Genomic DNA, 21,439 nt, shown 5'->3' with positions numbered 1-21,439 from the left:
ATGTTTCAGTGCAGAACTAGAATTTCCGGACCACCAGATGGAGAATTCTTTAGACATGCTTTTTGGATCTCCCTCCCTACCATAATATAACTGATAATTATTTTAGTGTCAGGTATGCATGAAATAAAACTCTAGAATAGCACTCCCTCAACCAGGCACTTTGTGTTAGGTGCGGTAGACTGCTAACATTCCATCACATGCCCCCAGGTCCAAGCATAAATCACATTCCCATCTCCTACAGTCCTGAAAATCTTTAGGACAGTAAGCTGTCTTGACCTGGTAAAGAAGGTTTTGGTCTCCTGATGGTCAAAAATGTATTAAAATTAGTCCATTGAAAGATACCATCTTAATTCTATTTTCTATTTATCGCTGGATTTTACTAAATGGCGATAGAGGTTTCTACCAAGGGCCTGCGAGTTAAATTCTCCAATGCTCAAAGAAGTTCAGTGAGCATTTAGTTCGCTGGCCTGCGGTAGAAACCTCTACCACCGTTTAGTAAAAAGAGCCCTATATTTATAATGATTGGCCCAGTAGGAACTATGTGAAGATAAGGGGCCCCTCAGAAAATATATATATATAAAGGATTATAAGGCCATAAGAACAGAACTTTGCTGTGAAATCAAATTCTTGGGAATGTTATGTTGATTAAATTGCTTACAGCTTATGACCTGATGAGAAACGAGCTTTAGCCTGAAAATTGCTTGCTTATGAAATGCACATCCTTGACATTTGCAGGAAATCATGAAGAGGCTAATGTGGACAGGGGTTATTAAGCAATATAGGAAGAGAACAGGGAATTAAGACAACATCCAACATGGTGCCCCTCAACGGTTTTTAGACACAGAATGGTTGATAAACAGGATTAGTTATATGTTATAGTGATAATCATTGTGCATCTTTCATGGGAGAGGGAGGAACAATGTTGTCGCATCTTATCCTGGAAAAGCGGAGACTTAGAGGGGACATGATAGAAACTTATAAGATCATGAAGGGTATAGAGAAGGTAGAGAGGGACAGATTCTTCAGACTGGCGGGGGAACAAAAAACAAGAGGGCATTCAAAAAAATTGAAAGGAGACAGATTCAGAGCAAATGCTAGGAAGTTCTTCTTCACTCAGAGGGTGGTGGACACCTGGAATGCGCTTCCAGAGGAGGTGGTAGGGCAGAGTACGATTTTGGGTTTCAAAATGGGATTAGATGATTTCCTGAAGGTAAATAATCTCTTCCTCCCCAAAACACCAGCCAAGTATTCAGATCCCTGAAATGTTACGTAATCTTATTTGTACTCTAACTGTAATCTATTTGTTATATCACACAGTAACGTACAGTCAATTTAATATCCAATTTGCAAGTTCTTCCGGAATTAATCCAGGTACCTCTCCTCCCTTGTAACCAAAAAAACCCCCAAAACTGTTGTAACTTCACTGGAAATGTCAAGTTAGCTCTTTTGTAATCCGCCTTGAACTGCAAGGTATAGGCGGAATAGAAGTCCCTAATGTAATGTAATGTAAAAGGGGATTGAAGGGTATAGTTAGAGGGTTACTATACAGGATATTAAATGATTAGGAAATAAAATGTTTTAGGTAAAAGATCACTTACAGGTCATGGACTTGGGGGGCCGCCGCGGGAGCGGACTGCTGGACATGATGGACCCATGGTCTGACTCGGCAGAGGCAATGCTTATGTTCTTATCTGGTTCTGGTGCCTAGGTTTGGGGTTTTTCCTGCAAGGTAATGGGATTTTGCTGACTTGAAAATGACAATGTGATCAGCGACATGTTTATTTAAGAGACTTATAGTCCTCCTAAAAACTAAGCGGATTACAACCATACATACATAAAATATTAAACATAATATATCTAAGAAACACTTTGAAAGGTAATGTAAAACTGTTTGTCCATTTTAGAAACAACATGCAATCCACTGCTTCCTCTAATGTTTGCTGCAGCAATGAATTATATACCATGTAATGAAACTGAGATGACATGTTGATCGACAACTGTTGATCTAAATCATAATAAAAGGCACTGGGCTGGCAGGGATTCTTTGAGACAGACCTGAGGATTCAGTTGCACTTAAACTGACCAGGTTCTGTTTCCCGAAAGCTTTTGTGATATTGTATTGATTTTTGTTTGTGTGAAGTTCTTTCTCTCTCTTGGCACTCCAGTACGGGAGCCAAGACCCTGGGTTGAATGTGTTGCTGGGATTGCAGCGCTGACAATTGACCTTTATACACATGGATATCATACCACTTAATCCTGAATTTAAAAAAAAATTTTTTCTACCTTTGTTTTCTTACCATTTACTTCTCTGGTTTCTGCTTTCCTCTCTCTTAAGTCTCTTGCCAGGATTTTTCTCTCCTCCTTTTCCTTTCAGCTTTCTTCAATTTTTATTTTTCTGCCTCTTTATCGAGATTTAACTCATTCTTACTATCTAGTCTTCAAGTTCTCTCTTTTTTACGGTCTTCCAGCAGCTTTACGTCTCTTTCCCTCGCCCTGGCTCTCCTATTTTACTTCTTATTTCCAGTCTTTCACTAACTCTACCTCTTTCTCTTCCCCTTCTATGCAGTGTTTGACTCCTATATCTGCCCTTTCTTTTCCCTTCCATCATTATCTCCCTCCTTCCTGTCTCTCCCCCAAGTATCTGTTCATTTCTCTCCCCTTTTCCATCCAGCATCTAACCCCTTCTATACAGCGGTTGCCTCCTCTCTCCCCATTTCCATCCAGCGTTTCCACACTGCATTTCCCCTTCCACCAGTATCTCCCTCTTTTCTTTCTTCCCTCTTTTCATATTGTCTGCCCTCTCTCTCTCTCCCCTTTCATCATCTCCATCCTATCTCCCCTTACAAAAATACCTAATTATCTGAACAGTAAACACTAACATTTCCAACTTATATGTCCTGGGATTCAGAAGGCATAGGTATAATCAAATTTTAAAAAATCTTAACTGCTTTTGGTATTGAGAGGAATTCCCTAAAATAAGTCTCTTTGCATCCTTCCACTTGATCCTTTTTCTTTCAGTAATTTGATTTTTTTTTTTTAAGGGATGGTGGTTTGTTGTTTCATTTTCAGGTGACGAGGATGCAGTGTGGCATTCCCTGACGTTACTAGAAGAAGGATTAGCAAATAGCTCTTCTGACGCCCAATTCAAACTACTGCTTATTCGAATCTACTGCATGCTGGGTGCATTTGAACCTGTTATGGATCTTTATTCCAGTCTCGATGCAAAACACATTCAGCATGATACTATTGGGTATGTTTAAAAACAGTCAAGTACAGCTATTTGTGTTGAACCACATCTAAATCAAACCTGTTCTCTATACTTGAAAAGATGTATAAAACACCAGGGCTTTAGTAGTTGCCTAAGCTCACTGGTTGTATACTATCCTAAGCTACATAGATATTTAGGAAACAGAAATGCTTAGTTCAGTCCTTCGGAGTTGGTGAAGTCCCGTGCTGGTCCTCAGCTTAATTGCCAGAGTTCAAAATGTTCTTGGCAGTCTGCTGCTGGAGCTGCTCATGCCTATCTTAATTTATTTGTTTGAATTCTTGTTATACTGCTTTAAACTGATGCACAGACCAGAGCAGTGTACAACCATAAAAATCAAAAAGGACAGAAAAGAACGCCAGTGTTGTTTAGATAGGATAGACAACCACACAAATTACATCGTAGAGAAACCATACTGCAAATACACAGAACAAAACCCCAACCATAACAAACCTAGAAATAAACTCCATCACATATCCCTTACAAACCAACCTAAAACTGCTGGGAATAATCGTAGACAAAGGCTGCACCATGCAACTTCAAATCAGCAAAACGGTTCAGAAGGCATTTGCAACCACGTGCAACTTAAGACAAATCGAAAACACTGCAACAACAAACAGTTCAAACTCATAGTACAAGTGCTAATCCTAGGACTCCTGGACTACTGTAACATATTTTACCTGTCATTCTCCGTCAACATGCTAAAACAATTACAAAATACAGCCCTAAGACTAATATACTCGCTGAAAAAATACAACCACATTACCTCAGCTTTCCAAGACACTCACTGGCTCCCAGTACAAGCACGCATACAACACAAATTCTACTGCACCCCATTCAAAGCCCTAAATGGAAGTGGACCAAGCTATCTGAACAACCGCCTAATCAGGAAAAACACATCCAGACCAAGGGGAACTCAAGCACACTTTACCCACCCCTCAATCAAAGGCATGCAAAGCAAAAAAATATATGACGGTCTACTAGCCACCAGAGCAGTAAAAATAGACGACCACATCTCAAATCTGCTGACCACGACGCCCAACTACAAAACATTCAGAAAAGAACTGAAAACCATACTATTCAAGAAATTTGTCAAATGATCTAACCAAATCGTATCAACCATTCCTAGATCCTGACACATACTATAGCTATCAACCTTGTAAGCTCCCTGGGAATGCCCAGGCTAATTTCTTGTTGTAAACCGCCTAGAACTGAAAGGTATTGGTGGGATAGAAGACATCAATGTAATGTAATGTACACAGAACAATGGATACATTATGGATATTATGATCTCTTATCATTCATACCCTACATTCTGTTAACTAACTCTTGAGGCATTCCGCACACATGCTGCTCACCAAAAGCAGGATTAAAGTAGTATATCTTGAGAAGAGATTTGAATTTCTTCAGCACTGCTTCTGATTGAATTGAGGGGGGAAGGATATCCATAAACTTTAATTTAACTAGAATTTACCATATTTTTCGCACTATAAGATGCACCTGACCATAAGACGCACCTAGGTTTAGAGGAGGAAAACAAGAAAAAAAATATTCTGAGCCAAATGGTGTACTAATATATTTCATAAAATATGCCAGGCCCTGTACCCTGTCCCCCCTCTGGTGGTCTAGTGGTATATTGGCAAGAGTGAACTTTCCACGCTCCTGCCCCTCACTTGCTGGATGGCTGTCTAAAATATGTAAGCCAATTTGATTGTGTAAATCACAGTCCCTTTATCCTTTATAAGTTATAATTTTCTCGGTATAAACTACAAATGCCACACTGGAGCCAGATTCAGGCTAAGCAGAATATACTGTATTTCTGGCTCCGTAAGACGCACTTTTTTTCTCCCCAAAAGTGCGTATAACAATTTTTTACCCCCCCCCCCTCGGTACCTTTTGAAATACCCTTAAATCTTGGTGGTCCAGAAGTGTATCAGCAGGAGCAAGCTTTCTGCACTCCTCCCTCTCCCGCGCTAGACAGCTGCTTCATTATATCGGGGCCAGCAGCACTCAAGGCAGGAGCGAGCTTTTCGCACTCCAGCCTGACCCTGCACCGCTCCCTGAATGGCTGCCATCAGTTCTCGTGAGTCCTGCAAAAAGCTCACTCCTACCTTGTGCACCACTGGCCCTGATATAATGAGGCAGCTGTCTAGCGCGGGAGGGGGAGGAGTGCAGAAAGCTGATACACTGCTGGATCACCAAGATTTAAGGGTATTTCAAAAGGGGGGGTAAAAAATTGTTACAGGTGCATCTTATGGAGCAAAAAATCCTATATAATAAAATACTAAGCACGCATGCGCACTCTTACCGCTGTGTTCCCTGATCCCTGATTTGTCAGGCTGTGGCCGGCTAGAGTGTGCATGCACGCTTACAAAGTTCCCTCTGTCGCAGACCCCATACTCCACAACCAAAGTCGATACAGGCGGCATGCTTCACGGCCGAAGTTGACATCGAGCGACTTTGCAAACCCCCGAAGCACTGCCGCCGCTGCACCTTTTCAAACCTCCCCCCCCCCCAGCACTGCTGCCATCGTTGGTACTTTTTTTTTTTTAAACATGGCTGAAATTTACAAAGGCGGGGATCAAGATAGGAGCCGCCGTGACAAATTGAAACCACCGTAATTGACGACTCTCGCTCAGGTCAGGCTTTTCAAACCCCCGAAGCACCGCAACACTGCACCTTTTCAAACCACCAAAATTGACGACTCTCGCTTAGGTCAGGCTTTTCAAACCCCTGAAGCACCGCCGACACTCCACCTTTTCAAACCCTCCCCCCCCCCACATCACTGCCGCCATCGTTTGTAATTTTTTTTAACAAAGCCTGGAGGTCCAGCTGTATCCCTCCCTCAGGGTCGCATGGGAGGGACAGATAGGAGAGTCAGCGGGGGTTGGGCTGGGAGGGGAGAGAAGCGGTCTTCCTCGGGTGCTTCGGGCAGCAGCACCGTTTACAATTTGCTGCTTCCTTCCTCTCTGGCGGGTCCTCCCTACTTCCTGTTTTCATGAAGACAGGACCCGCCAGAGAGGAAGACCTGAAGCCGGCAACAACAATAAATTGTGAATGCTGCTGCTGCCCGATGACTTTCAAGGAGGAAAGGGAGCAGATGGGGGAGAATGGCTTGGAGGGAAGAAGAGATGACAAGGGAAAGAGGAAGGTATGCCAGACCAAGGAAAAGGAAAGGGGAAAGGAAGGAGTACATGCCATATGGAACAGAGAGAGAGAGAGGGCGGAACCTGGATGGAAAGAGAAAAGAGGGCAGTGAATGGAAGGGGCAAGACAGAGGGTGAACAGTAGATGGAAGGGGTAGAGAGAGGGAGACAGACACTGAATGGAAAGAATGACAGACAGCGTCCAAGGAGAGAGAGACCAAAAAAAAACCAGACAAGACATCTACTCTAGCACCCGTTAATGTAACGGGCTAAAACACTAGAGGAAGGGAGGCGTACTGCTGGACAGGGGGAGCAGGAAAGAGATGCTGATGGACAGGGAAAGAGGTACTGATGGACGGGGGGGAAGAAAAAGGAAGGGAGGCATACTGCTGGACAGGGGGAGCAGGAAAGAGGTGCTGCTGGACGGGGGGGGGAAGAAAAAGGAAGGGAGGCCTACTGCTGGACAGGGGGAGCAGGAAAGAGGTGCTAATGGACAGGGGAAGAGGTGCTGATGAACAGGGGGGAGAAAAAGGAAGGGAGGCCTATTGCTGGACAGGGGGAGCAGGAGAGGTGCTGCTGGACAGGGGAAGGGAAGAGGTGCTGATGGTCAGGGGGGAAGAAAAAGGAAGGGAGGCCTACTGCTGGACAAGGGGAGCAGGAAAGAGGTGCTGCTGGACAGGGGGGAGGTAAAACAAAGGGAGAAGGGCTGCTGCTGGATAAGGGGAGCAGTGAAGAGGTGGTGGTGGAGGTAAAAGGAAGGGAGAATGGACAGGGGAGCAGGCAAGGGGTGGTGGTGAACAGCCAAGGAAAAAGAAAGACAGAAATACAGAAAGCTGCTAAGGAGAGAGAGAGAGAGAGAGAAATAAAGACAGACACACACACACATATATTCTAGCACCCGTTAATGTAACAGGCTATAAGACTAGTACGGTATATTCTGCTTAGCCTGAATCTGGCTCCGGTGTGGCATTTGTAGTTTTTACCGAGAAAATTATGACTTATAGAGGCTAAAGGGGATGGGACTGTGATTTACACAATCAAATTGGTTTACATATTTTAGACAGGTACTTATTTGAGGCAATGAAGTATTAAGTGACTTTCCCAAAATCACAAGGAGCTGCAGTGAGAATCAAACTCGCAACCTTGGGGTTCTGAGGCAGCTACTCTTAACTACAAGGCCACTCCTCCACTCCAGTTTGTGACTTATTAATTTCATGGTTATCTGCTTTCTGTTGGAATAAGATTCACTTTGCTGGCCACACATGAATTGTTGCATGTACATGGAATCGGTGTTTTAAAGAAAAGGCTTGAAAAGTGACCAGGCATAATTAATCTTTCTGCTGAAAGTATTTCTGGTTTACTTTTGGTAAAACATTTAAAGCCATGGTTATTTCCATGCCATGCTTTTATATATATTAAAAAAACCCAAAAACAATAAAAACAAAAACCACCCTCTGATAAATGAAGAAGTTTTAAATTTCTTTTTTGCTAAGGTACACATGACACTTAATGCACACTAATTTCTTAGCACCTTTTAGTAAAAGGATCTTTTTAGTATTTGTTGATTTGATTTTTTTTCCCAATCTTCGTAGTCCCTAGTCCCTACTCACATTGATAGGTGTCTGTACACTAATATGTGTTTGATATTGACTTGATAGAAAATGTTCTTGTTCTAGATACCTGCTGACACGGTATGCGGAATCACTGGGCCAGTATGCTGCTGCTTCACAGTGTTGTAATTTTGCACTCAGGTTTTTTCACTCCAACCAGAAAGATGTAAGTGAAAAGTCTCTTGTTTTTTGTTTTTTTATTTTTTTTTGGGGGGGGGGGTTGTTTGTGGTAACTGCATGTAGTTCATTTTAAAATAGCAGATCAACATTGGTGATCATAAGTCCTTTCTGTAATCCTCTAGAGGTAGAATGATGGGGGGGGGGGGTGTTTCTTGCTAAGCTGGAATCCTGTGCACAAATTGTGGAAGTCTCCAAACCGGAGTCCCTGGGAATCCTTTAGATCGGGTGTGTTAAACTCCTTTTGGAGTTGGGCCAGACTAGAAAAACATAACATAACCGACCTTAAAAATCCTGGGAGTCACGCTGGACAAAAACCTTTCCTTAGAAACTCACACCGACCTCATCGTCAGGAAAAGCTTCTCTGTACTCTGGAAACTTCGCACCATAAAAAAATACTTCAATGACACCTCTTTCCGCCTTCTTGTACAATCCTCCATCCTCAGCATTCTAGATTACTGCAACATTATATACCTTAACGCCACGAAGAAAACAACCAGGAGACTAAAAATAATCCAAAATACCGCCGTGCGCCTCATCTTTGGCCTAAAGAAATGGGAACACGTCACCCCTTTCTACCACCAACTTCACTGGCTGCCATTCGAGTCTAGAGTCCTTTTTAAATTTGCATGCTTCTGCTACAAGGCTGTAAATGGTTCTTCACCAAGCTACATCAACCCCCACTTCAACCTCTATCGCACCAACAAGAAATCCCGTCGTATTCAGCTGTTCGCCTTCCCTTCACTCAAACTTTGTCACCTCAAAAGATTCCTGGACAAAACCTTCGCCTTCCAAGCAGCTAAGCTGAACCCATGGCTAGCCCAAATGATACTCGAGGCCCCCACTTACCTTGGCTTTAGAAAACTACTTAAAACCTACTTTTTCAGCAAACAAGACCCAAATTGTCCCCTCCCTCCCCGACAATAACTCCCCGCCTCCCCACTTCGCCTCCCTCATGAGGCCTTCCTTTTTCCCTGCTATCCACATCCTCTCTCTAGTTTGTTTAAAGCTGCAATTTCTGATAAATAATTGTAAATCTGCCGTCTAGGCAGATCCTAATCTAATTGATGTAAACCGCCTAGAACTCGCTGGGTATGGCGGTATATAAGAATAAAATTATTATTATTATTATTACCGCACAATGCCTTTCGGTTCTAGGTGGTAAAAGAAGGAATACAGAAAATAAGAATTTAATAACATGGAATTTGACAAAAAGAATACAGTAAGGAAAGAATTGATAACATTTAAGAATAGGTATTCCACAGATATTCCTAACTATCCTAGACAGGAACACAATCTATGCTAAATAACCTTTAAAGATGAATTATAGGAAATAAAATACATGAGATGAAAGAATACATTGATTAGAGATGGGCCTCATGACAGGCAGAAACTCAGAAAAAATCAAAATACAATAAAATATAATTCCAGGCAGGGAAAAAAAAAAGTTTAGTTCAGTGTAAATGGAACCATGACCAATTTCACTCCATGCAAGGCTGAAAGGGAGGCATCTTTCAGGATATTTAAGGCCAGTTGAAATGGGATAAGGGGATATCCTTCTCCAGTGTTGCAAACAGTTACATCTACATAGCTGCAGTGTTACTAATTTTCATCCACTAAATATTTATTTAATGTCTCCCTTTATTTTTAAAATTAGTATCCCAGGCAAAAACATGCATTGTCTTTGTAATTCAGCAGTAAAATACCCAAATTTTTGTTTTGTATTCAAGCTCATGGAAGTGTTTTTAAATTTGATCTATATCGGGACTGCTGCTTCCCTTTAAACCAGGTAGCTGGTCAGAACTCTGATATTGATCCTGATAGTGGACCCGAGTGTTTCAGCTTCAATGTCCAGATCTCAGATACTCACCATGGAAAGAAAGAAGCCCAGTAAGGCTCCTCTTCTCCCAGTGAATTTAAGGGGAGCCCAGTGCCAGCCTAGAACATCAGAAGCATATACCTCTTGGTGCTGCTTTTGTGCAAAAGCCCAGCCCAACATCACTTGCTGGTGACAATCTCATCTTGTGCAGGATCAGAATGGAGATGAGGAATGGGGACAGTGGCATTGGGCTGGTTTAAGGAACTTGTTAACTGGAAATGGCCAGTAGGCATATGCCCTTCTGTTAAGCTCTAAGAGGAAGGTGTGGTAGTTTCTACTGGTATGAGTGGCACTCTGGAATTTGGTTTTGGAGGAAATTTTCCCTCTTGCTGTCGGCTAATGAGAGAAACCAAGTTACAGTAAACATAGAAACATAGAAATAGACGGCAGATAAGGGCCATGGCCCATCTAGTCTGCCCACCTCAATGTCCCTCCCCTACCTTTCTCTGTGAATAGATCCCACGTGTCTATCCCATTTGGCCTTAAAATCAGGCACACTGCTGGCCTCAATAACCTGAAGTGGAAGACTATTCTAGCGATCAACCACCCTTTCAGTGAAAAAGAATTTCCTAGTGTCCCCGTGCAGTTTCCCGCCCCTGATTTTACACGGGTTGCCGCGGGACCCTTGAAAAAGAAGATATCTTCTTCCACCTCGATGCGGCCCGTGAGATACTTGAATGTCTCGATCATGTCACTCCTCTCTCTGCGTTCCTCGAGTGAGTACAGCTGCAACTTATCCAGCCATTCCTCATACGGGAGATCCTTGAGTCCCGAGACCATCCGGGTGGCCATTCTCTGGACCGACTCCAGTCTCAGCACATCCTTACGGTAATGCGGCCTCCAGAATTGCACACGGTATTCCAGGTGGGGCCTCGCCATGGATCTATACAATGGCATAATAACTTCAGGCTTACGGCTGACAAAACTCCTGCGTATGCAACCTATGATTTGCCTTGCCTTGGATGAAGCTTGCTCCACTTGATTGGCAGTCTTCATGTTCTCACTGACGATCACCCCTAAGTCTCATTCTGCTTCAGTTCTTGTTAGGATCTCGCCATTAAGGGTGTAAGTCTTGCATGGATTTTGGCTGCCCAGGTGCATGACTTTGCATTTTTTGGCATTGAAGCTGAGTTGCCAGGACCTAGACCAGCGCTCCAGTAGGAGTAGGTTGTGCATCATGTTGTCGGACATTGAATTTATGTCTGTTGTGCTTTTGCCCATTACATTGCTTAGTTTGGCGTCATCGGCGAATAATGTTATTTTACCTCGCAGCCCTTCTGCCAAGTCTCTTATAAAGATGTTGAATAGGATCGGGCCCAGGACCGAGCCCTGCGGCACTCCACTGATTACCTCCGTCATTTCAGAGGGGGTGCCGTTCACCACTACCCTCTGAAGCCTACCTCCAAGCCAGTTCCCAACCCATTTCGTCCATTATCTTAGGATGGAGTATAAAGAAAAGGATAAATTTAGGAGGTGAGAGTATTTTAGAGCTGTGTGTGTTGGAAATTGGAGGAACTGTCATTATGCTAAACATCATATAGATTTAAAGTATATTATCCCAGGACAAGCAGATAGTATATTCTCACTGATGGGTGACATCACCGACGGAGCCCCGGTATGGACCACTTTAAAAGTGCATCGCCACTTTAAGTCTTTAGAAAGTTTGTGATAGCCTGAACAGCGCATGCGCGAGTGCCTTCCTGCCTGACGTAGGCGCGCAGTTCCCTCAGTTTCTTAGTTTCCATGGAGCTAAGAAGTTGCGTCTTGTCAACAGCTGTTGATATTGACTCCTGGGAGCCAAAAGCTGTCATCATGATCCTTTCACTCAATTCCTCATAGGTCCCGTACTCTAGCTTTTGCCTTTATTTAGCTTATCTCCATGATATTGATGTAGCAATTTTGTTAAAGTTTCAACAAAATTCTTAAATTTTAGAAAAAAAATTACTTATCATATAAGCATGGAGACATTCATCAGGAATCCCCTTCTTTTAAAGAACATAAGAATTGCCGCTGCTGGGTCAGACCAGTGGTCCATCATGCCCAGCAGTCCGCTCCCGCGGCAGCCCCTAGGTCAAAGACCAGTGCCCTAACTGAGACCAGCCCTACCTGCGTACATTCCGGTTCAGCAGGAACTTATCTAACTTTGTCTTGAATCCCTGGAGGGTGTTTTCCCCTATAACAACCTCCGGAAGAGCGTTTCAGTTTTCTATCGCTCTCTGGGTGAAGAAGAACTTCCTTACGTTTGTACGTTAAATATGAACAGATGAGGTTGAGAATGTTCTCAGTTATGGCCCAAATGTGGTACAATGCCTTACCCAAGGAATTAAGAGCAAAAACGGAAGTCAGTAAATTAAAGAGAAAATTAAAGCCACTGCTCTTTATAGACCACTTCTGCTGACAAGAACATAAAATAGCCTTACTGGGTCAAACCAATAGTCCATCAAGCCCAATATCCCATCTTCACAAAGGCCAATCCAAGTCACAGGTACCTGGCAAAAACCCAAATAATAGCAGCAGTCCATGCCACTGATCCAGGGAAAGCAGTGGCTTCTCCCATTTATGTCTCAACAGCAGTCTATGGACTTTTCCTGCATACAGTGGCATAACGAGGGTGAGTGGGGCCCCTCCCCCGCCACCTTCTTCGCCCCTTCCCCTGGCCACACGCACGCGTGTCCCCTTCCCCATACCTTTTTAATTTTCCAGGCATATGGGTCTTGAACCTCCCACGCCATTAGAACGGGCTGTATTGCAGTGGAGCAGTCGGGGGTCCATTACTCGCTTTCATATATCTCTACTGCTCTCTATTCCAGTGCCAACTAAATATCAATCTGCTTGGGAGAATATAATTGGCAAGACTTATGAAACTCAGTTATGGGAGAGACAACTTAGCTGTCTTTTGCGAGTCTCTGTTGCCAGTAATATGGTTGAAAATGGCTACAAGATGCTGTATCAGTAGTATTATACCCCAAAGCGTTTGAAAGCCATATTTGGTACGGGTACAGATCAGTGTTGGAGAGCCTGTGGGGCCCATATTTGGTGGCTTTGCCTCAAGGCCCAACTATTTTGGGATCAGGTAATGGGCTTTATCTCAGAGGTCTTGGATATCTCAGTGGGTAAATCAATTGAATGCTGTTTGCAAATGTGGCCCCACATGTATTATTGAAATGCTAGCGTAAATGGATCACTCAAGTGGTGATGGCTGGCCGCCTGTTAATGGCAGCCACTTCTAGATGCTGTCCTTCATAAAGTCAATTGATGTCTAAGTTAACTGTCTTGCGCAGAAATAGGCTAGCATATTTTCATAAGGTTTGGACCCCTTATATTTCTTGGTGTGAAAGATTTCGGCCCATAATATTATATCTTGATGATTTTCTCTGTTCAGTCCTGCTCTGGTTTCCATACACGTGCCTCTAGAGGGTTAATGGGTGGGAGGGGGATGGATTAGGAGATGGGTTTGAGAATGGTATAATTGGAGGATTCTCTTGTGTTTTTGTTCTGTTTGGTCGCTTTAGTGCAGGGGTGTCAAATGTCGGTCCTCAAGGGCTGCAATCCAGTTGGGTTTTCAGGATTTCCTCAATGAATATGCATGAGATCTATTAGCATACAATGAAATCAGTGCATGCAAATCTCATGCATATTCATTGGGGAAATCCTGAAAACCCGACTGGATTGTGGCCATCGAGGACCGACATTTGACACCCCTGCTTTAGTGGGTAAGGGAGACTATTTGGCCATATACTGAAGAGTTGACAATATGTCATTGGTGAAATGTTAATTGTGTATTCATCTGTGCTATCATGGTGTGTTGTATATGATTTTTATTATATGTTATTTCTTTTATTAAAAATTTGGAAAAGGAAAAAAAACTTCATGGGAAATCAATGCAAACAGAGAAAAATAGTTGTAAATCAAAGGGGAAGTAGATTAGATTGAATTTGTCAGGCTAATACAATATTTTTACAGGATTTAGTTTTTATATTAAATTATTTTATCTGTTTTTAATTTTCATATTAATGTAATAGTAATCAGATTTGTTTCCTTTATTCTTTTTTCCCCCATCTAGACCTCAGAATATATTATTCAAGCATATAAATATGGTGCATTTGAGAAGATACCAGAATTTATTGCTTTTAGAAACAGGCTGAACAATTCGCTTCATTTTGCACAAGTCCGCACTGAACGGATGCTCTTAGACCTCGTACTGGAAGCCAATATGTACGTATGCTGGAACCATAGGAGCATGTGAAAGTCCTGAGCAGAAGCAGAACGCTTTCTCAATTGTACAGGATTCCAGTATCGCCCAGAAAGACAGCCTTGCTGCCATGCCCTGCGTACCCAGGATGGGCAGCCCTTTGGCATACTATAAATTCTGAAATAGGTACCAGCCAGTCATATGCCATCACCTCCCTGCATGAATTAAGTTTATACAGACAATTCATCGTTTCAAATAATTCTTTTGAAAATTATCCTATTTTTTTAGTCTCTCTCAAGTTGGTGTTCTAATTTTGCTGACCTGAAAAGGTTTATACACATGCTAGATGTCTTAATTGGAGTTTTAAAAAAAATCTTGCAAATGGACACCCCCCTTTACTAAACCGTGATAGTGGTTATTAGCGCAGGGAGCTGCGCTGAATGCTCCACAGTGCTCCCAACTTTCATAGAGTTCCTATGAGTGTCGGGAGTAGTGTGGAGCATTCAGCGTGACTCCCTGCGCTAATAATCATGCGGTTTAGTAAAAAAAGGGGGTGGGTGAGTTAAGATACTTATAAATGATATATGGTTATTCCAGATAAGTTTTGATTTAAGCTAATACACTCTATGAAGAAATGTAGTCAAGAGAAACATTTCTGAATCCAGCACTTGTTTCCTGTGCTGAAAACCTGCCTCTAACATACACACCATTTCTCCCTGTCTGTACTAAAGAACCACTTTTAATTATGCTGCATTATACCTGTAATTTTTTTTTAAAGTCGTTTGGCTAGTATATGCGTTATGTTAGACTTAAGAGCACTTCTGAAGACTGATTGAGTTTCCATATTAAAAGAATGGTTTTCTTTGCTTGGTATCATATTCTTTTCTCTGTAGACAAGAGGTAATGGAACTGTTATGCCAGCTGTTGGCTTATGCAAGAGCTTCTGTGTCTTATCATTTTAACACCTTTTTTGATTCTGCAGATCAACTAGCTTAGAAGAGAGTGTAAAATCCATGAGTTTGAGTCCAGAAGAGGACGACATTCCTTGGAATGACCTACGTGACAACAGAGACTTAAATGTTCTCTTTAATTGGGATCCTAAAGACAGGTAAATGGAGTATTATGTAACTCACAGCTTGCACGGTAAAGGAAACATAAATGCTATATGCTTGTAGAATAAAAACTATTCCTATATCAGAACATATTAAACTCTGAATTTTGAATCAGTGTTTTTTTCTTGCAAACCCCTCTGCTTAATGCAGAACATAAACTCTAGAACTATGAAGTAAGCTTGAGTTAGTAGAAGTAATAACATTTTGAGGAAAGCAATTGGCTTTGATAGTGTTTTTAAAATTTTGTCTAAATCAATTGTACAAGAAAGATAACATTCGTTTAATGTTGTTTAAATAGAGAAATGTCTGTCCAATAAAACAACTAAATTGACTAGCATTGGAGTAAGAAATTAAACTTTTCCTCTCTGGATCTTGACTGCTTTCATTTTAATATGATTTCATTTAATTTAGTCTAGAGACCTTTTCAGGGATCAATTTTGATCTGACTCCTTAGCAAGTTCACCAAGTTTATCCATAGTCTGTTATTGAGAAAGACATGGGGGAAACCACTGCTTGCCCTGCATTGGTAGCATGGAATATTGCTACTCCTATAGTTTTGGCTAGGTACTAGTGACCTGGATTGGCCACCGTTGATCTGACCCAGTAAGGCTATTCTTATGTTCTTATTAAATCCATCATTTGAACTGTGAACATCAGTGGTGGCCAAAATTCGTATATCAACGTAAATAAGTCGATTCAAGGGGTTTGAATCAACAAAGCCATAGGTGTTAAAAAAAAAAAAAAAATGTTAATCATAGGTACTAAAATGGAACCTTGTGGCACCCCATATTTCAAAGGAAAGAGCAGAGGAGAAATTAGGGAGCTCTGAGAGAAAAGGACACTTTCTCTATGACATGACATGGCAGAGAAAAGACTCTGGCGGGGCTGGCCTGAAGCTGCCTGTTTACTGGTACTTCTTCTGCTCACTGGCTGCCGCTATAGCGTTGGGTGAATGATTGAGTGAGAGAGGAGGGAGGGGGTTTGTCAAGACCAGCACTTTGCTTTGGGAGCGGAGTTAGGTAGGGAGGGCGTTGTCAGGACTGGCTCTGCTGCTTTGGGAACGGAGTTAGGGAGGAAGGGGGGTTGTCAAGACGAGCTCTACTTCTTTGGGAATGAAGGGAGGGTGAGGGTGGGGTTGTCGGGACTAGCTTACCTGCTGCTTTGGGAACAAAGAGAGGGAGGGAGACTTGTGGCTGCTGCTGATACCTCTGGGACTGGAGGGAGGGGTGGCTATTGGGTCAGCAGCACAACTTTGGACGTTGTCTTAGGAGTGTGTGAGACTCTTTTTTTTTTTGGGTGGGGGCCAACAATTTTTGCTGGTTATTTGAAATTTAACTGAAATTTTACTGTACTTTCTTATCTCACTTCTCTTCCAAAGTATGCATATTTAGATCTTTAAATCTTTCCCCATCTGCTTTACTAGGTCTCGCCAGACATTTACTCAGACAGGATATCGAGAGTTCTACTATCCATAAATTCCCTTTTAATTATACCACACATACAGAGTATTATTTTTGTAATTTAGCCCAGCTGAACACTAGGGGGTGCTATTGTTAAACTCAAGAATCTGTTGAAATCCAGATCCAAGAAATAAAAACTAACGCCATATTTTTCTTAGGTTTTACTAAGAACATAAGAATTGCCATACTGAGACAGACTGAAGGTCTATCAAGTCCAGTATCCTGTTTCCAAAAGTGGCCAACCCAGATCCCAAGTAGTAAAACATATGTTATGCTGTTTATCTTAGGAATCCTCCATTGCCCCAAAATAAATACCTGTATATACCTTATGTAAACCTCTTTAAATGTATAACCACAAAAAAGCAGTATACAAGTCCCATCCTCTTCCCCCACCCCACCCCCTTTACATGTAATTAAACTCTGGAATTTGTTGCCAGAAAACGTGGTGAAATCAGTTAACTTAGCAGAGTTTTAAAAAGTTTTAGATAATTTCCTAAAAAAGAAGTCCATAGACCATTATTGAGATGGCTTGGGAAAATCCACTGCTTATTAAGTGGCTTGCCCGGGATCACAAGGAACAATGCTGGGATTCGATCCCACAACCTCAGGGTGCTGAGGCGGCAGTTCTACCACTAGACCACTCCTCATCACTCGTTATGTGAAATATTTTATCCGGTTTGTTTTAAAGCTACTAATTTAGTAGTTTCATTGCAAGCCCCTAGTCACAGTATTTTTTGGAAAAAGTAAACAAGTGATTCACATCTTTATCCCAGGACAAGCAGGCAGCATATTCTTGACTGATGGGTGACGGCACCGACGGAGCCCCGGTACGGACAATTTTAGAGTGATTGCAATCTAAGAACTTGGAAAGTTCTAGCAGGCCGCACCGCGCACGCGCGAGTGCCCTCCCGCCCGATAGAGGCGCGCGGTCCCCAGTTTCTTAGTTTCCGCGGAGCTAAGAAGATGCACTTTCAACGGCTGTTGAAAACTTTTTTCTCATTCGCCTTCCCGCTCGCGTAAACCTTTTCGGAATTTGTATTTCCCTTTTTTCTTTTCTTTTTTTAATAATAAAAAAAAAAAGAATTTTCTTTTTTTTTTTTCCCTCTCTTTTTCGGGTTCGCCTCGGCGGGGCCTTCGATTTGGCAGAAGCCGTTTTCACGTTCATGCCCCCCCAACCCGGTTTTAAGAAGTGCCAGCGGTGCGCAAGGCCCATTTCCCTCACTGACCCGCACAACTGGTGCTTACAGTGCCTGGGTCCTGACCATCGGGCGTCCACCTGCACCCGCTGTGCCACTCTCAAAAAGAGAACGTTAAAAAACCGCTAGATCCAACAGCAACTTTTATTTGGTACCGAGATGTCGGATTCGGCGGCATCGGTCCCGACTTCGGCTCCGACACAGTTGGCACCTACCTCATCGACGCCGCGCGACACCGTGCCGGCGTCGCATCCCTCAGGTAAGCCGGCTAAGAAGCCTTCCCCGCTGGAGCGTCCTCCAGTCTCAGTGGCAGCGAGCCCAATCCTGCCGACCTCGAGGCGCCCGCGGAAGCGCTCCGCTCCGATTGAGGTTAGCCCTTCGACCTCGGGTTCCTCTTCGGAGTGTAGAGCGGCACCAAAGGTACAGCAGAAGAAAAAAACGGTACCGGTGCCTTCGCTGGACGAGCGAATTGCCGCCGTCCTGCAAGTACAGCTCAAAGAGCAATTGCAGCAGCTCCTGCCTGCTCTTCTGACACCGAGCCTTCCAGTCCCGGTCCGGTCTGAACTACCGGTACCAGCAGTGGAACAGCCTCTTTTATCGGCATCCACTTTGTCGGTACCGGTACAAACAGCTTCCTCGGTATCCATGCCAGTTTTAGCTCCGGAACCGAGGTCTTTACACCAGGCGGTGCAAACTTTGGCACCGGCACGCCCGATGACATCTCCCGGTACCGTTTCTCAGAGGTCTGGTAAGTCGACTCACAAAACTCGACACCTAGAACCTCCACACCGGAGTCACGGGACCGTAGCTTTCAAGTGAGGGACCCTGATCTGTGGGGTGATTCAGAGGAGCCTTTCCTCTCTGAGGGAGAGTGTTCGTCAGGGGACGAGGATCCTTCTGGTTTAGATCCATCCTCCAAACCTGATGCAACTTCTTTCACCTCTTTTCTCAAAGAGATGTGCGACTCTCTCTCTATTCCCTTGGAGGCTGAATCCAAAAAATCCAAGGCATTTCTCGATGCACTGGACTTTGACCAGCCTCCAAGGGAATTCTTAAAATTGCCTCTCCATGATATTTTGCGAGAGACTTTCTATAAAAATCTAGAGACACCTTTGACCATTCCAGGAGCTCCTCGCAAACTGGACTCCTTATATAAGGTCATACCTATTCCGGGCTTTGACAAACCGCAACTCCCCCATGAGTCTTTACTGGTAGAATCTACTTTAAAGAAATCCACGGGGGCTAGTGTGTACGCCTCTGTCCCTCCTGGCAGAGAAGGTAAGGCCATGGATAAGTTTGGCAAACGGTTGTATCAGAATGCGATGCTAGCTAATAGATCTGGGAACTATGCTTTCCATTTTTCGTTCTACCTTAAGCATCTCATTCAAACTTTGTCAACTTTTGAGAAATACCTCCCTGACCGTAAAAAATCTGCCTTTTGCCAAACTTCTTCATCGCTCTTACAACTTCGTAAGTTCATGGTCAGATCAATCTATGATACCTTTGAGCTGACCTCTAGGGCCACGGCTATGTCAGTGGCCATGCGGCGACTGGCCTGGCTTAGAGTTTCAGAACTCGATGTCAATCACCAAGATCGCCTGGCCAATGCACCTTGCTTGGGGGATGAGCTGTTTGGAGAATCCATGGACTCCACTACCCAAAAGCTCTCAGCTCATGAGACTCGATGGGACACTCTCCTTAAAACGAAAAAGAAAACCCCACCTACCAGGCCTTTTCGCCAACAGTCGGCCTACCAGCGTAGATTTGTGGCTCGTCCTTTACCACAGACCCCGCAGCAACCCAGGCGTCAGAGGCAACAACAGAGGCAAGCTGCTAGACCAGCACAGCAGCAACAACAGGTGAAGCCTTCCCCTTCACAAAAATCCACTCAACCCTTTTGACTTGGTTCTCCAGGACATAGCCAGTCTCCATCCTGCCGCCCACCTTCCGCAGCCCATAGGAGGACGCCTTACTCTTTTCATAAGCCGTTGGGAAACCATCACCTCGGATCAGTGGGTCCTCAACATCATCTGCCACGGCTACTCTCTCAACTTTCAGACACTTCCTGCCCAAAGTCTGCCAAGAGAGTCTGCTTTGAACACTCCTCAGGTTTCACTCCTTCTTCAGGAGGTTCAATCCCTCCTCCTTCTGAATGCCATAGAGGAAGTTCCTCTAGATCAAAAGGGGCAGGGATTCTACTCCCGTTATTTTCTAGTTCCCAAAAAAAACAGGAGATCTCAGACCCATCCTAGATCTTTGCGATCTCAACAAATGCTTGGTCAAAGAGAAATTCAGAATGCTCTCTTTAGCCACTCTTTACCCTCTTCTCAATCAAGGCGACTGGCTATGTTCCCTCGATCTCAAAGAAGCATACACTCACATACCGATCAATCTGGCCTCCAGACAGTACCTACGCTTCATGATCAATCGTTGTCATTACCAGTACAAGGTGCTACCCTTCGGTCTTGCCTCCTCTCCAAGAGTGTTTACCAAATGTCTGATTGTGGTGGCTGCTTTTCTACGTTCCCACCACCTTCAGGTGTTTCCTTACCTGGACGATTGGTTAATAAAGGCCAATTCATCTCAGACAGTACTCCAGGCCACCAACCAGACCATTCTATTTCTACGTTTGCTGGGGTTCGAGATCAATCTACCCAAATCTCATCTCATCCCCACTCGGAGACTTCAATTCATTGGAGCAATCTTGGACACAGTCCTCATGAGAGCGTTTCTGCCGTCCAACCGTCTTCAAACGCTTCAATCAGTTGAAGTGGACTTAGACCAGATATACTATCAGATCGACAAACTTAAAAGTGACAAATCCCCTGGACCGGATGGAATTCACCCGAGAGTCTTAAAGGAATTGAAGGTTGAAATCGGAGAGTTATTGCAAAAACTTGCAAACCTGACAATCAGAACTGGACAGATACCGGACGACTGGAGGATAGCGAACGTCACGCCAATTTTCAAAAAAGGATCGAGAGGGGAACCGGGCAACTATAGGCCTGTGAGTCTTACGTCGGTCCCCGGCAAGATGGTTGAAGCACTGATCAAGGATAGCATAGTCCGGCACTTGGACGCACACGACTTGATGAAACCCAGTCAACATGGATTCAGGAAAGGGAAATCGTGTTTGACGAATTTACTCCAATTTTTTGAGACCGTGAACGAGCAAATTGATAGTGGGAAGCCTGTGGACATAATATACTTGGACTTCCAGAAAGCGTTCGACAAAGTTCCACACGAAAGACTTCTCAGGAAACTACAAAGCCATGGCATAGAGGGAGATATACAAAGATGGATAGGCAAATGGCTGGAAAACCGAAAGCAGAGAGTGGGCATAAATGGGAAGTTCTCCGACTGGGAGAAAGTGACTAGTGGAGTACCCCAGGGCTCGGTACT

At 43.6% G+C, this 21,439-nt stretch overlaps 1 protein-coding gene across 4 annotated transcripts in view; it reads left to right on the top strand.

The window, feature by feature from the left end:
* The window catches only part of NAA25 (N-alpha-acetyltransferase 25, NatB auxiliary subunit), a 209,941-nt gene that overhangs the window by 119,961 nt on the left and 68,541 nt on the right, over positions 1 to 21,439 (top strand). For all 4 annotated transcript variants that reach the window (XM_033956518.1, XM_033956515.1, XM_033956517.1 and 1 more), the window contains exons 14-17: positions 3,070 to 3,250; positions 8,088 to 8,187; positions 14,141 to 14,292; positions 15,252 to 15,377. In XM_033956518.1, coding sequence (XP_033812409.1) covers positions 3,070 to 3,250; positions 8,088 to 8,187; positions 14,141 to 14,292; positions 15,252 to 15,377 — 559 coding nt within the window. The remainder of the gene's footprint in view (positions 1 to 3,069; positions 3,251 to 8,087; positions 8,188 to 14,140; positions 14,293 to 15,251; positions 15,378 to 21,439) is intronic.

Source organism: Geotrypetes seraphini, chromosome 8, assembly GCF_902459505.1.
Source record: "Geotrypetes seraphini chromosome 8, aGeoSer1.1, whole genome shotgun sequence".
NCBI lineage: Eukaryota > Metazoa > Chordata > Amphibia > Gymnophiona > Dermophiidae > Geotrypetes > Geotrypetes seraphini.
This window is presented reverse-complemented; position numbering and strand designations above follow the sequence as displayed.